The sequence below is a fragment of the Solanum dulcamara genome, chromosome 4, assembly GCF_947179165.1.
Source record: "Solanum dulcamara chromosome 4, daSolDulc1.2, whole genome shotgun sequence".
Taxonomy (NCBI): Eukaryota; Viridiplantae; Streptophyta; class Magnoliopsida; order Solanales; family Solanaceae; genus Solanum; species Solanum dulcamara.
This window is the reverse complement of record NC_077240.1, coordinates 941,693-959,269: the sequence shown is the minus strand read 5'-3', so window position 1 is coordinate 959,269 and position 17,577 is coordinate 941,693. Positions and strand designations below refer to the sequence as shown.

Genomic DNA, 17,577 nt, shown 5'->3' with positions numbered 1-17,577 from the left:
TTTCTCTTGAATGAATCCTAAACTGGATTCCCATATTTCTTTGTTTTATTTTCTAATAGAGGTTTGCAATATCCTCCCAAAATCCTGATAGTTTGGGTTGTGCTATTGAGGAAATATTTACTTTCTCGTTTTTAGGACAATTTAATGAATAATTGAATTACGTACGGTAGGTTGTTGTTTTTATTCTATGAATCAATTATTGCAACCAATCTATTGTCCCAAATCTCAAATATAAGATCAATGTATAATCGCAATAAGAGTATACTTTACGTAAATAACATGTTAAATACCTTTAGCCATTTCCTATTGGTTCTTTTCTACTTTTGTAAATTTTTGTAGAAGTGATTTACTTCCTTCGAGACAACCAATATAGGCAAAACGCGTTCTGCTGTTCCCATATGATTCCACCCTAATTCACATATTTATTAAATTGATTATTAGTTTGTTCACGTTTGGTACCAATCATTAATGTGGAAAGTGTTATCGTAGGTGATTTATGTTTGAGTTTCATGAAAGTGTTAGAGAGGATTATGCTGCCAAGGAACCTGGTGTCATGTATTTTCTAGAGCGATATTTTGGAGTGACATCAATAATAAAAGTTGATTCGGTAAGAATTGTACGCTTTTGGTGTGTTACAAAGAGTCTTCATTTGCCTCGACATATTCATATCAATTAGATGTGTAGTTCCTATAATTTCTTCGTTATGACACTCTAAAATAGTTTTAAAATGTGATATGCCCATACTTAATACTTGCAATAATTTTTAATACATGTCTAGAAGGAATACATATAACTTAGTTTATTGGTTTCATGTTTGAGTTTATATACTACTGTGATACTCATAATACTCATTTGTTTAGATTGGTGAGTTCGTAGTAATATTCAATATTCTAAGAATATTGGGTGCTCTTCTGTTACAATGTAACGTGATGATTCTGAACATATTTGGGACTTATATACTGGTAAGAGATTTTAATCTTCTTGAATTAATTTGTATCTTTTTAGGCTTCGTTTTTTTTAGTAAATTAACATTAATCAGATGTTTTGCCTGATAGCTACTCCCATTGTGTATGATTTCTACCTCTATAAAGTTGGAGATCCAGAATTTTTTGTTCTTCATGGTTTTATGCAGGTTGATTAAAAATTAATGCAACTTATTTTTAATAGTGAATTATTGTAAACATGTAGTAACTTGAATTCTGTCCTTTGTAGAATATGGCATTATTTGGTGCATTGTTATTTCTCACGGAGATGAAGTTGACAATTCACCAAAGTCAATTGAAGAAAAGGACTCACAAGTCCAAGTAGTTGATTTTATTTTTTAAAAGAATTGGTTCATACCGAGCAAGTTGTTTGACTTTTTTCAATTGATTTTTAGCGTGTCTTTAGTACTGGATTTTGATAGTCGCCGTCAGATTTTTAAGTTGATTCTATTAGTTGGATCAAAGGTGTTCCACTTAAACAAACTTAAGAATCTAAAGATGTTCAAGATTATATTTGACCATTAGCTTTTTAAGTTCATTTTATTAGTTGGATCAAAAATGTTCCACTTCAACAAACTTAAGAATCTAAAGATGTTCAAGATTATATTTGAAGGATTAAAATATATCTACTCACCCAACAAGGAATAGTTTTAGCTAAAAAAATCCATATTAGTCACGTTTATTTTTTATTTTTTCTTAATTTCTTAAAAATTATGGAATTCTTTAGCTAAAAATTCCATATTACTACTAATAGTTTTCCAAATAGTCCATTACTCTTCACTTTCCAACCTAAATTCCCACTTGACTTTTATAAAGAAACAATCTCAAACAAAAAGTTTGGCATGTACTGCTGCTTTACAAAAAGCAACAATATGAAAAATCCAACATACATACGCAACTCACATAAAACTCAATTTTTATACCTAAATGGCAATCACCAACATTGTTAACAATTTCTTTTTGTTAATGGAAGCAACAATTGTAAAGAGAAAAGTCCAATGACAAAGAGATCACTTCACAGTTTCCTTGCTCCCTGCAATCTATGGTTTGTGGCAACAGAAACAGCCAATTTAACGAGTTCCAGTACTCCCTCCTATCTTTCAACAACATAATATTCAATGATTTAACAATACAATATGTACAACCACGATAAAACTTTAGCTTCAACAAAAAGAACACTATGATCAAAACTTAAAAGTAGGAATAAACTCCACAAAACCAATACAAATTTAACAATAACAGAGTACTAATGTACTGTAATACAAGATACATAATTTAGTAAACATAGCAGCAGCAATATTTTAGTTCACATGACCACACAGGCTGCTGGATTCTCATCACTAAAGGCAGTAGTATAGCGAACTTCAGTAGAATTGGCACGAGCAAGCTGGTTACTTTGGTAATCATCTCTTCGCACGTATCCAGCTGGAGCCTTCTTATCATAAATACCCTGTGCATAAGGATGAGCAACGACGTCGTATGGGACATAGGGCCAAATCTCTGCCTTCTTACCTGTGCGATGAGCTACACGAGCCACAACTTTATCTGGATCCACATAGCCTACTACTGTGAGCTTGTGCTGTTTGGGTTCTATTGTCACAGACGAAACTCCTTTCATTCCCTCTACAGACCTTCGCACTTTCCTCTCACAACCTTCACAGTCCATCTTCACTTTTATCTCCACTGTCTGGAAATCCACAAGTTTCATATTATGAAATGTAATAACTTATAATCTACAACACTACTATGGCACATATCTCGACCCCCGTTTAACATAGATTTTGGGAGTAGATCTTCAAAAAAAAAAAAATGAAAACATTATTTGTTCATAATTTTGGGTGAAATTTCACTTTCACTCACAAAACTTCAATTTATGTCCAAAGAAAATGCATGTCTAAATACAACTTCAATTACCAAAAAATATTTTTCAACTTCAAAAACTCGTTATTTCAAGTTTCAACTATGCTACCTAAAAGAATGGATAGATAAAGTGAGGTGTAAGTAATATAGTCAATATGGACTAGAAAATAGTTTTACTTTTTGTATAATGACCGTTAAAAGTAAAATGTAACAATTGGTAGCTGTTAATAGAAAGACTAATTTGATTTTCCATTTGTCCGTAACTCTCTTTCCTTTATTTTAAAAATCACATTTTACCCTTACTGAAAATAATTTCTAGTCACAGAAATATCCAATTCCACAAGTTTCAAGTCTTTTTTTCTTAAACATGTATCAAGTGAAATAGTGTCAAATGAATTGGAACGAAGTAATATATCGAAAAGCAAGCAAACATACTAACAGGCAGTGGCGGATCCACCGATGCCGAGGGGGTCATCCGAACCCCTTCGGCGGAAAATTGTACTATTTATACATGGTTAAAATAATTTTTTTTATGTATATAAAGTAGATGTCGAACCCCTTTCGACTAGCTCGTATGTCTAGTTATTTAGATTTTAAACCCCTTATTTAAAATCCTGGATCCGCCACGGCTAACTGGTAACCCAAATGCTGTTTAATAAGTTAAATGTTGGCTGACAAAACAAAGTAGCAGTAGCGTAGTAGTAAGGAGAAAATGAATAAGACAGGTCCATAAAAATACGACAGGTACATTTCAGTGGAGGCCCAAAGGGATACTGAATCTGCAGTATCCTTTAATAGAAACTTTCTACTTTAGCTTTTGCTTTGGTTATCACGAAAGGGAAAAAAAGATAAAGAAATATTTTTAACAAGAAAACAAAAGGACAAAAATAAATAAAGGCACTAGAAAAATAGTAGACATATTTATAGGAGAAATGCTATTAACGAGAAGAGAGTGTGCACATGGGAAGACCACCTCAAATCTATTACTATTAGCATGCGTTTACTCTCTCCATTCTCCGAGGATTTTTACTTTTTCAATTTACAAAATCAAGAAAAATTTATCATTTGAGTTCATAATTTATCCTATAGTCAATTTCCAAAACATTATATTGAACCATTTCCTCCCAGATAAGGTGAAGTGGCAGGTCCATGGTATAAAACAGATCACAAAAACTGAGACAGCTAGATTTAAGATTAAAGGAAAAACTTAACAGGACCTGGAAACCAGATTTCCGAAGAGGACCGTTTGGTCATTAAAAAAAAATGCTGGAAGTCCAATTTGGAAAATAGCTTGTAACCTGTTTTCACTTTCAGATTTGTATTTAAATACAGCCAAGCATTAACATTATTCCAAATATTCTTTATAAACTTTCAGATGAAGCTGCCAATTAATAGAGTAAATCTAGAGAAGCTCAAATTTCAGACAGATCTGAGCTCAGAGTAGACAAAAAAACTCATAAGAAAATCATGAGTAGTTACCTGTAATTGTCTGCGTCTTTTGTGTTTGGAGTGGGCAGAGGAGCAATCAAACATATCAGATATATGGTCAAGAACACCCATTTCTTCCAACAAACTTTGTGAGTAAATTGAGTGTATTTGATGAGAAAGATGTAAGAAGAAGTAATTACTAAAATGAGAGAAATATCCCACTTAATTTCTTGACGTTTTGTGGCAGATGATAACGACTAATGGTCTCCGCTTTCCTTTGTCGCTTATATAGGCTATACCTCTTTTTATACTACACATAATGCCATTTAACCTTGTAACTATCTAATACTAGTACTATTATTATTATTATTCTAAAAATAATTTAAACCGATAACACTAAAGAAAATTATGGATATAGTCTGTCTTTAGTTTATCGAGAATATGATCTTAAATAAAAAAGTATGAAAATTGCGAATAAAAATAGAAAATTAGTAGATAGTTAAGAACATTTGAATTGATAATAGTCTATAGAGCATTATGTTGGTTGTACTATTAGCTCATTCATTTAGTCTTTGAATTTTTGTATCTGTTATCACCTATTCATGCATTTTGGTGATCGCATCTTGTTGTTTTGGTACTTAAATTTACTGCACTTGATCTGAAGTTCTTTCAAATATAGTTTTTCTACCTATGACTATGACGTAGTAATAAGGTATGCGTAAATTATATTTTCCTAAAAAACTCACTTGCGAAATTTCATTAAATATATTATTCTCATTTGTAATTATGTTTGGCTAAATTTATAATTTAGTCTAATTAGTTATAAGCACAATTCGACTTATTTACAATAATTCTAATTTGAAGCCATTTGTATGTAATTTGTAATTTCCCAAATTTGAAAGTCCTATTATTATTTAATGAGTGGCAAGAGTTATAACCAGCCATAACTCAAATAGTTGGGAGACCCCACGTGACTGGACATCCATGGATAACGCCAAGCCGACCACAACGGCCCACGGCCCACGGCCCAAACTAATTGGGAATAGTAAACTTCACCAATCAAGACTCTTTTTCCTACTTTTGAAATTAAATTATTTGGTTTATCAATTTTTAATAAATAATTATTAATTTTAGTAATATTTTTTATTTATTGCTATTTATAGCAATATTATGATATATCTGTCATGTATTAAAAGGAAATTATGGTGCAATATAAATTTATTATAATTATTTTAAAATATATTATGTTTGTTTGGTAAGAAATTGACATAATATATTAAAATTGTATTAAAACCATATAGTAAATATATTATAAATGCCCAATAAAAAAATATTATTACTATAAATAATAAATATTTTTTTAATATAGTATATTTTTGTAAATTTCCCTAAATTATTGTCAAAAACTATAGAAGAAGAAAAAAAGTAGTAGTAATATTCATATTCACAATTTCACATTAAGCTCTATCACCTCGTATTTTTACTGAAAGGTATCGCTTAATTCTTTATTTATTTGCTAAGTTTATAAAATTAAATTGTTAGATTACCTAAATAAATTAATATTTTGTGCATTAATAATTAATTAAATATAGCTTTAAAGTTGACCTATAATGTATGAAAATATACTTATGGTATTGACCACTAATCCACATCTTCCCCCATTCACATGCAATTATACTTATTTGCTTTTTTGTGACGCACGGTAATTAATGGTGGAGTCAGAATTTTAATTTAATAGATTTAAAATCTGAAATAGTAGATACACGAATTAGTTAAAGGAGGTTCGATATTTACTATATATAAATAAAAAATTATTTTAATCGTGTATAAATAGTATAATTTTCTGTCGAAAGAGGTTCGGATGACCCCCTTAACCACAAGCAGGGGCGAAGCCACATGGTGGCTAACCCCCTTCGGCCAAAAATAATTCTATTTATATATGGTTAAAATAATTTTTTTTATGTATAAATAGTAGATGTCGAACTCCATTCGCCTAGTTTATGTGTCTACTTTTTTAGATTTTGAACCCTCTTATTGAAAATACTGGCTCCGCCAATGAACACAAGGTGGCTCTACCACTGACTGTGCTAACGAAAACTTGGAAATTAATAATTTATCTTAATTACGTGATATTAAACATGTCATGTGAAATGTTAGAACTATTGAAATGTCAAATTAGAAAAGAGAATTTCTTTCAAAAACAGACTCAAAGAAAAAGTAAAACAAACAATTGAAATAAAGGGTGTATAGTTATATATTGTAATAGAATTGTGTTACTACTAAATTAAAAAATATGATCAGTCCATGACTTTTGACACATCAATTAAGAAAATTATTTCAGATTAATCATAAGGTGTATCTGATTAGATAATATGTATACATTTCTTAAATAAGTAAACAGTGACTATATGACATTAATAATGGAGCAATTGAATTGGATGAGGCCCATCTATCTGGCCACAAATTCATTCTGTTATATTGGCTAAAAAGTAGGAAAAATTACTTAACTATACGCTTTTTTTAATCATATTTTCTTATTTTTTTTATCATTTAAAAAATATTAAAAATTCTTTTTTTCTCCCATCATCTCCTTTTCCGGATACATCAATTCAAAAGATCATACTCATAATTTTCTTTCTTTTTTCACTACACAAATCTCTACACAGTTACATGATTATATCCACTAATCTATTTTTGAATTTCAAAAATTTTCTCTTTTCAATTATTGATTTTAAGTTATTCAAGAGGTAGATTTTTTTCCATCACTTAAGTTTTTTTTTTTTTTGTTTCTTTATCTTAAAATTTGCTGATACATATGGATGAAGATTGATTTTTGTTGTTCATTTTTTGTGATACATATAGGTTCACATTTTTAATGTATCTAATTATTTTTGTTTCTTAAATTAATGTATAATGTCTTCATTTCAACATTATGATACATTACATTTGAGTTGTATTTTCGGGATAGATAGATTTATCATGATACATTACTATTCATGTACCTTGTCTGAATTTTAAGTACAATATTTCTACTAGATACATTAAATAGATAATTGTTGCCTATAAGATGTTATATTTGAGATAGATGCATTAGTGGTAGTCGTTATGCATTAGGTACATTTATTATAAATTCAAATTTATGTATCATGTCCAGAACGCATATGTATCAGAAAAAAGATTAACAACAAAAAAATTAAAAAAAAATCAACCAGTTGTTCTATCAATGTTGTGTCACATACATAACTATGAATATGATACTAATTGATATTGTTATAAGAATATTAGTGTTTATATATCAACAATTATATTTGATAATGTGTACAGATACATAACTTTCTAGTTGAATATGTTAATTAATAGTCAAAAACAACGAAATTTTTAATAGTTATGAATCAAATAAACAACTATGAATATGATACATACTAATTTGTCTTTTAATAAATTAAGGTTATATTTCAAAACTGATATTTGAACGCATTATATTGTACATGATAAAAATGTAATGTATCATAATATTGAAATGAATGCATGATACATTAATTTAAGAAAGAAAATCAACTAGATACATTAAAAATTTGAACCTATATGTATCACAAAAAAATGAACAACAAGAAATCAACAAAAAAATAATCAACAATTTGATTTGTTGCAAACAAAAAAACGTGATGACAAATCCTTCTACATATTTTTATTTGCTCTGTACTAATTCCCGTAAGTTTTTTTCATCTTTAACAATGGCGCCATACACGGATCTTGACTCAAAGCCTTTATCGGAGCCACCAACAACTCCCGTATTTTGATCAACAACAATTTCATCACTTTTGTATCATTCATCCCTCACCTTACTTTTTCAGATTTCGGAATGTCTCAACAAGATCGACAATTTTTATTCAAAAAATGAGAGTTTTTTTGAAGAATATGAAGAGGAATTTTGAATTGTACTAACATGTTTCAATTTGCCAACGATTGAATCTCATTGCCAATAAAGTTTTTTCAAAATTTATACTTTCTTTATTTTTATTTTTTTAAAACGTAATAAAATATTCAATTAACAGATCTTTCGTTGATTTTCTTTTTTTACCACAGCATCATTAAAGGCATCACTGTGTATTAGAGAAGATGACTTATGTATCCGAGTTTTTCAAATAATAAAAAAAATTTGTAATTTGAAAAAGAATAGAGATAACTTATAATTGGCTCTTACGACTATGAGATTTATATAAATTATACTAAAAAGTAAGGGAAACTACCCAAAATAGATCTAATTGTAAAATTATTTATTCAAATTGTATCTAATCCAAACTATTTATTCTTAATGAACTCATGATCCAAATTATTTACCTTCTTATCCCACTTTCTCCTTTTTTATTTCGCTCATGACGTCAACATCACTATTATGAATTAATCCTCTGTGATAATTCATCGGTATATTGATACCACATCGGTATCATATAGGACCGAGCTTAATTCTCTGTGATACTCTGTCGGTATATAGATACCCTATCGGTATTATATAGGATTAGACTCTTTTTTAAAAGAAAATTATTAAAGTCACAATCTTATTTATTAACTCTAAATTAGTAGAAAATATATTCTTTGTGATGCTTCGTCGGTATATTGATACCATATCGGTATCATTTAGAACTGAGTTTAATTATATGTGATACTCCATCGGTATATTGATACCCTACAGTATCATATAAGATTAAGCTCTTTTTTTAAGAAATAAATAAGAAACAAATAAGACAAAATTATTAAAGTTACAATCTTGTTTATTCTAAATTGGTAGAAAATATATTGTTTGTGATACTCCGTTGGTATATTGATATCCTACCGGTATCATATAGGGTGGCCGCTGATATCAACATGACGTCGGCGGGCAAATTTTAAAATATATCTGTGTTATTTTAAAATAAAGATGGGATATGAAAATAATAGAACATTTAAGGGTAAATACTATCTCTTTTTAGGGTATAAGTATAGTTTTCCCAAAAAGTAAGACTTCAGCTAGATTTTCAAGACTGAATGGAAATGGGCCTCATATCCAAACTTAGGAAGCCCATATTCTTTAAGAGACCGAAAGACCCGGTAGAGTACAAAAATATTTCCATCACAAATACTAATCTATTCTAAAGTTTGAAATAATTATACATTATCTCACTAATTTATAATTTTGTATCAGATTTCATGTAAGATACACCACATCACTCATTCGATTTCAAGTCGGATATATTTATCGAAGATACAAGATGCATTTATCTTTGATACCATATTCATTCTGAAATACAGATACATAGGGACTGATATGAGCGAGATTAGAGAGAGGTGAGTCAGAAAGTCAGTGTATCCCAAATACATTATAATCACACTAGATATATACATCTAGTATACCAGATACATTATGTAGTAGATATACGTAGGGAAAGGGGAGAGAGAGATAGAGTCAGCGTAACTAGATACATGTAAATCATATTAGATACATGTTTCAGCGATACCAGATACAATCTGGAAATATATATATATATATATATATATATAAAAGGAGAGAGGCGAACGAGATAGTTCGTGTATACCAGATAAATGTGAATCATGTTTGAATACAGTGTATCTAAAATAAAATATTCTTAATTTGACATGCATATATTCGAGCTACATGTATCTGAGTGCGTTAGATACATGTATCTAATCGTGTCAGGTACATCTATCTAGCAAAGTAAATGTGGTACAAAAGATAATTTCAAAAAATCAAAGTAAAGGCAAGTAATTAGACTTAAGTCAGTGAAATTTGTGTTATTTGCTCTATTATTATCAGGAATTTTCCTAAATAGCTATATTTGGAAGTAAAATTTTCCATTATTATATTGTTTGCCGCATGAAGGACGGCAAAGAAGTCCCTGCTTGCTTTGCATTTTCCTAATAATAATTGTACTTATAATAAAGTAAATATAGTTCGTTCACGAACAAAGGAGATTAAACTATTATACTTGATAATGCATTACTATTTTCTTTGTCTTTATGTACTGTTTCTCCTTGACTAATTGTTTTAATGGGTTTTTAAATCATTCAATCGAAGACGCCTATTTTTTCCATGTGTACGGAATGGATAAGCACATCGATCTTTTGTTATTTATTTTCTACTTTTTGACTAAGTTTTAGAATTTAAATAATACATATGGTAACGTGGAGAGTTGTGTATTTATTACGAACAATCTTTTTACTACTGAACTTGTCAGATATGTAAGAATAAGAATTAAATCTTCACTTTGAAGATTATATTTGATATATTTTTGTTGTTGTGACATATAGTAACGTGGAGAAGGGAGCTAGACTGATCGATCAGCTTCTTGGAAACTAGGAAAAAGAAAAGGTAGAAATTAAGGAGGTTAAGTTTGATAAAGAAATAGAATTTGTGGGGCATTCTATATATTGGAATTTGGAAGAAAGCAAAACCTTGTTAAATCAAAAGAAACATTGACAAGGGGAAGGGAAATTGAGATGCTCCATCCCATAAACCTTTTTTTTTTTTTTTACGTCTCCACAATTTTATAATACTTTTTGGATTGAAGATGAGAAATACTTATTATCTAAGCAGCTTTCTTTTGTCTCCCATAAATTTTAGTAGCGCGTTTGGATTGAAAAAGAAAAGTTATTTTGAGGGGAACATAGAATTTACTAGCACGTTGAGTTACATAATAATACATGATCACATGTAAATTAAATAGTAACAGCTAAATATGGGTTGTTTAGTTTAGAGACAAGTTATGCAAAGATTATAACATAAATTTTTTATTAATATTTAATTTTATGTATTACAAAATGGTATATGATGTATAATTTTAAATATGCATTTACTTTTTAAACTAAAATTAAAGCGAGTTGATGGTTGTAAGTTTGGTCATTTTAATGTTCTTATTCCCATGTATTATTATTAATATCACGTATAAAACAACACGTTTAAAGAATTCTGCATAACTTATGCGAGTAATATATTTATAAGAAAGTACCTAATTATTTTTTAAAAATTAAAAAATCAGCATCACAATCTCCTTTTTTCAGGAAAAAGCAGACGCCTAGTCAAACTAATGGGACACCAACCTTTGTTATTAGTTAGAATTAGAATATTACGTGTGTGTTAGTCAAAGTTGCACGCAAGGGAGGGGTTACGGCCTTTGAAAACATTATACTACCCAGTCCAACCATACTTATCTATTATTAATTTTGCATTTTTAAAAAAAATTATAAATAAAAAAATAATTTTATCATACTACTTTTTGAATATAATAAATACAATGTCTTAAAAATGTAATAGAAAAATAATTATAATTAATTAATGATAAAGATAAATTAGAAACTAAGTTTAAAATTATTTTTTAATTTCATAAATTAGACAAATATTATTAAATATCTATTTTTAGTATAGTGAACGAATCTCTTTTGAAAAAAAGGTCAGAATAAAATATAATTATACATCCTCTTCTTGATTAGCCAAGAATATTAGTCAAGTTGAAGAGATAATTGAGGTTGTGAATAAAAAAAAGAAAAGAAGAGATAATGGAAAACAAGTATTGACCTCATGAGTGAAGAAAATAAAGAAATAAACAAACATTTAAATTTGGTGTTAGCTTATAATTAAATAATGTTTTGAATTTAAATAGACATATTTAGATATTTCAATTCATCTTCATTTATTAGATGAATATTTCAATTTACATAATAATCATTTAGACATCATATTACACTAGATATTAATGAGACGCAATAAAAATGAATTAAAGTGTTTAATTGTCTAACTGAGATACTTATTGGTGCATGCACCGAAACAAACCCCATGATCTCCTTTTGGATTTGAAATTTTAAATAAATAATTAAACTTTATCAGTAGACTAAAATTTAATCCACCTTCTAGACTGGTATATTCAAAGTCAAGCTGGTTTACTGACATTTAAATTTGGAAAAAAATGACTCACATGTTTAGTCCTTTTATGGCTCACCGCAACAATAAACCCCAAATATCGAAAAAATCAAGACTAACTATTCTTAGTTACGTATAATAATAATAATTTAATTTTATATAATATAAATTCCAAAATAAGTAGACCATATATCTCAGCAAATCTTGGAGTCTTTGAAACGTCAGTCTTCGGTGAAAAAAAAATATAGTCAAAATTAGGAAACTGCATGGACACGGTATTATCTAGTGACAAAGACACGTCATAGGTGAAAGAAATAGTAACGCTTTCATTTTGAACTTTTTCTCGAAACATTATATTATTAATTTCCAAAGAGGACTACTTTAAACAAAATAAATTAGGCTTTCGTCAAATATTCAATTGGCACTATTATGTGCTGTTGGACTTTAATCTCTATAGAGTTATTTATATTCTGCACAATTAATTGATAGCTTGCCACCTATAAAAGTGACACATTAAGATGACCGACAACCAACCATCCATGTATACCCCAATGTTTTTATTATATAAAGAAAATATACACCCATAATATCAAAAAACATTCAAGATATAATATATATACTACATGATGTATTTTCTCAACAAAAAAGTGTCAATTGACTTTTATTGGATAGGGATTGGTCCCCTGAAAAACTTTCTTTCATATGTCGTTCAACTCGTTTAATGTGATTATGATAACTATGTCTCAGTTTCATTTATAATCAATTCTTAACTAGTGTGATATTTCGTGAATTATATATATAAAACTAAACAATTTAAAAATATTTACTTAAAATAAATCCCACGTCTATCGTAATAAAACAACACAACATTTAAATGCCATGAATTAAGCTCTTTATTCTCATAGCTAGATCTGAAACGATAAATCCACCAATGCTAAGTTCGTTTCTTTCTCGAAAACAAAAATATAATGTCGTAGAGTATTAATTAAAGAGCAATGCAGTTCACTATACATTGTACTAATAGCATGTGTCTCTAGTCCACAAAATGGACCACAAGACCAAACAAATAATACTGATAATGACCCATTCCCTTTTTGATAGAATGTCGAACTTCTTCACGTTTTTCAAATTCAAGTTCAACGACACTTAGATAGGTGGCCTTAACTAATACCATAGGACAACTCTGTCAATTATCACACCTAGATTAATTCTAGGCCCGAACGTGGATGCCCAATTTTGTGAGAAATATATTCAATTACTATATACTAACAATTAATATGGTAGGCACACACATCAATTGTACGTCTCTTAATATAAACATGGAATAATAAAAGTATGTAATTGTACCATATTAATGATAAGTTAGTACATGTTGTTTGCTTGATTATAAATGGTAGTAAGTAATTTTTTTGAAAAATCGCATCAACATTACTCGTGAGTCGTGATATATATAGGAGCAAACATCAGTCACGTGAATAACTGATCTCACATTAGGTTAGCCATGGGAATAGTATGTATACGTAGTGGCAGAGACACTTTAAAATATTTTTAAACAAATAGATGATGTGGAAGGGATGTGTATATTTAATACTGCTTGAAAGATAATGTAAAGTGAACATATCAATTTAAAATTATTAGTCGGAAGAGTTGCATTCATTGGTACTCCTTTAATTTCCTCAAAGTTGGAGGGACATGTAGCCAGTGAGTGATGCAGAAGAAACAAGACTTTACTCAAAACACTTATGAACCCATGTATATCTACTAGAATTCTGTAAATTGATTCTATAGAAAAAGGATCGATCGATCTATCTATCTATCTATCTATATATATATATATATATATATGGCGAGTTGACGACAAATGAAATTAATAATAATAATAATACAACGTAGTTTGTTTTGTTTGTGTAGTTCCCTAGATGGGTAAGTGATTGGAATTTTTGGTTTGTTAAAAGAAAATTGTCGTAATGGTCTCATGACATGTGAAGGGAAGGGTTACGTACATATTATAGTGGGATATGAAAAAAGGAACTAACATGGGTTGTGGTACGATGGTGAGACTATTTCATTTTTAAATGTCTCAAGTACAAGCTCTAAATATAAAAAAAAAATTATGTTGAAAATATCATTCCCAAATAAACCGTCCGATGTGCAATCCACGGACTCCAAACACATTGAAAAACCAAAAAAAGAAATATGAAAAAAGGAGGAAGAGGTGAAGGCATTTAGTAGGTAGGGAAGCACATGAACCCCCTAGTCTCCTATGCATTACTATTTTCCCCTTTACTTTCCTGACCATCTCACCGCTCAACACGCCCTTTCACTCTACGAGGGACCATTTCACCCTAAAATTTCCATGCCACATTATTAAATGCTAAACCTTCTTTTCCAATGACAAATATATATATATATATATACACACTCTCAATTTCATTGTTTTGTTTTATTTCTCGTATATATTTATAGAAATTTTAAGTTATTCTTGGTATGCACTATTATAAGAAATACTTAGAACTTAGTCCTAAGTGAATGTAGAATAAAAAATTAGCTAATGAAGCACGGATTTCCAAAATCATATAAAAAGACCTTTTTCATTGCTAAGAAAATTGATGCAGGACTTTTGGTCTCTTAAGCATCATGATAATTAGAAATGGACTTTGTGTCTTAAGTCGTCTAACTCAATGCTAAAAAATAGCTCATAAGTAGATATTTTTTAAAATCATAAAACAGAGACAAAGGTATTATTTGATAACTTGAGTCGAGCTAAAATTAATTTTGATGATTAACAAACAAGTAGAAACGAACCACGACTCTTGGAGGAACTAGTTATGCGACAATAAGAATGCAAAAGCATTACGTAGACATTGAAAGAATCAGGTCCTTAATCAGCAAACTGTTGATCAAAAGTTGTCAACAAATTAAATTCCAAGGGCAAAAAGGATTCTTTGAGGAAATGAATTTGTATTTTAAATACTTCTTAATTAATGTTTGAAGAACCCAATTCTTCAAAGCTAGAATAATACGCATCTCTAAAGAGCCTATATATGAGCATCAATTATTTTTAATATTACTTGTATAGTTAAATATCGTCATATAAAATACGATTGATGGACAAAAAAAACAAACAAAAGTAAACCGTACGTCCAAAATGAGGAATGGGTCAAGTGTGCTACATATTGTTTGGTGTTAGTTTGGGGATATATAATTGGACATGTGATGTGTGTCAAAAACAAAGAAAGATACGTTAGCTGATTTCTTCAGTAAAGTCAGTCTGAAATAAAAAAGAAGTCTAAAAGGATGTAAACAAGGGAGCACAAATCAATAACTTGTTATTATGACCATTGACACAACTTCTTCCACTATTTTATTTGCAGTTGCCTTCTTTTTATACTATTCTTCTCTCCATTTTTACCTTTTCTTTTCATTTTTGTTAGTCTTCTTTAGTTGTGTTAAGAAGATATACTCTTTATCTTTTACTAATTCTAAACTCAAATCCAAAAGCTCTATGTATAAATGTGTCATTTAATTTGTATAGAGTTAAGCAAGTTAACACATGCATCATATGCGTGTCATTCTATGTTTATTATGTTACGTAGGTCTGTGTGTCTATTTGTTCAATTTTGTGTAAGTTTAAGTGTTTATTTGTGTATATTCAAAGTTGGAGGATATAAATGTCAGTTATGTTCAATTAAAAAACATGTTTATGTATTATGCCAATTCAAAATCTAGTTCAAGAGATAAAAATTATCTAAATTATACAACAAAATATTACTATTCCACTTATTGATGTGGGACAAGCAAACCTAACATTGATAACTAGATTGTGGAAAAGATAATATGTGAATTTATCATCGGGTAAAATAAAAATTGGATAGGCCTTATTCTAAATAACATGTATGTAAACAAAATAGATATTAGCCTAATTCAACTCTAAAAATTGTATATAAATAGAGAAAATTCCTGGAATTCTCTGATGCCGGGCAATTAATGTGGCTTGTGAGGTACAACAATTATTAGAAAATAATCGAGTTAGGGCTGTAGCTATGAGTGCTACAGAAGGTCTAACGAGAGGAATGGGTCGTCCCTCAGCCTCCAGCACCCATATTCCTAAACATCCCTGGGAGGAGAAGAATTAGTAGCAGGGTATCAAATCGAATATTCAGGTATCAAATTTAATTTATTTTACATTACTTCATATCTGAATCTACTAGTTTCTTCATTATTTGTAACAGTTCTTTACTTGAGAGGTTGGGCCGCGGGCTTCCAAACACATCATAAGCTGGTCTTCACGGCAATGATCTCCTTATCAGTGTGCTCTAGCATCCAATCAATTGAAATGTAAGGAGACAAATTATCATCTCACCTACTGATATTGGACTAGTAACAATACCTTTGTTGTATGAAATTGTATCAACGGTCAAAACATCCTTTTTACACTGAAGTATAATTCTCAATAAAATAATACGACCATATTTTTTTCTTTTTTGTTAAATATCCGATTATTAATACGAGATAATACCTAATAGGCCAATAGGGGTTAGACTTTAGAGTTTGGAAGAAGTGAATTAGTGTAGTTCAGATTCATAAAAGGCCTACTAGCTAGTACTTTTAGGTAGGAAAATGTACTTCTCCTAATGCTCTTGTAGATTAGCATGGGGATTAGCACATAATTTATTAAGAAATAATATTAAATAATATTCTTCCATTTTAAAATTGTTTGATCGGCTTTTCTTTTTATTTATTTTTAAAAGAATATTTTTTTTAGTAACTCTTAATTAAATTTTAACTTTTCATGTGACATGTTTAAGATCAAAAAGTTAAATATATATATTTTTTTTATATATTTGACATGTCTTTAATTTAAGATCACAAGATTCAAATATTTTCTTCATTTTCTTAAACTCTATAGCAAATAAAAAAATGCCAAACAAATTTAAACGCAAAGAACATTTATTAATTTATCTTGAGCATATAAATAAGGCTGCACATTAATAAAAACAAAATAGATACTTAAAAGATTATAAATGGACAAACTAAAAAAGTTAAAATTTAATAAAAATTGAACGAGTTGAATTATAACACATTTTTTTAGTCTAAATAACTTTTGAACAAATCAATAACACAATCATAAATTAACTCAGACCGAATTAATTTCAATCCGTCTCTTTAACAACCCTACTTGATATTTATTAATAAGAAATACATAACGCGTGATTATCCCATATGATCTCTAATGCTATTTTCCCAAAGTGATTCTTAGGAGAAGTAACAAAATTTGAAAACGAAAGGATATAGGTTAATCATATGAATATGCATAGATATATTTAATTTAAGGAGGGTAAGAAACAAGAAATTGATGAATCATGAATTTGCGTAAACATAAAATAACGCCAA

The 17,577-nt window shown here is 29.2% G+C and overlaps 1 protein-coding gene across 1 annotated transcript; it reads right to left on the bottom strand.

The window, feature by feature from the left end:
- Positions 1-2,079: 2,079 nt before the first annotated feature.
- Positions 2,080-4,542, bottom strand: LOC129885310 (heavy metal-associated isoprenylated plant protein 26-like). The gene is made up of 2 exons (XM_055959545.1): positions 4,323-4,542; positions 2,080-2,670 (listed from the first exon to the last, which is right to left on the bottom strand). Exons 1-2 carry the CDS (start codon positions 4,401-4,403, stop codon positions 2,290-2,292), a joined length of 462 nt encoding a protein of 153 aa, XP_055815520.1. The 5' UTR covers positions 4,404-4,542; the 3' UTR covers positions 2,080-2,289.
- Positions 4,543-17,577: the final 13,035 nt, after the last annotated feature.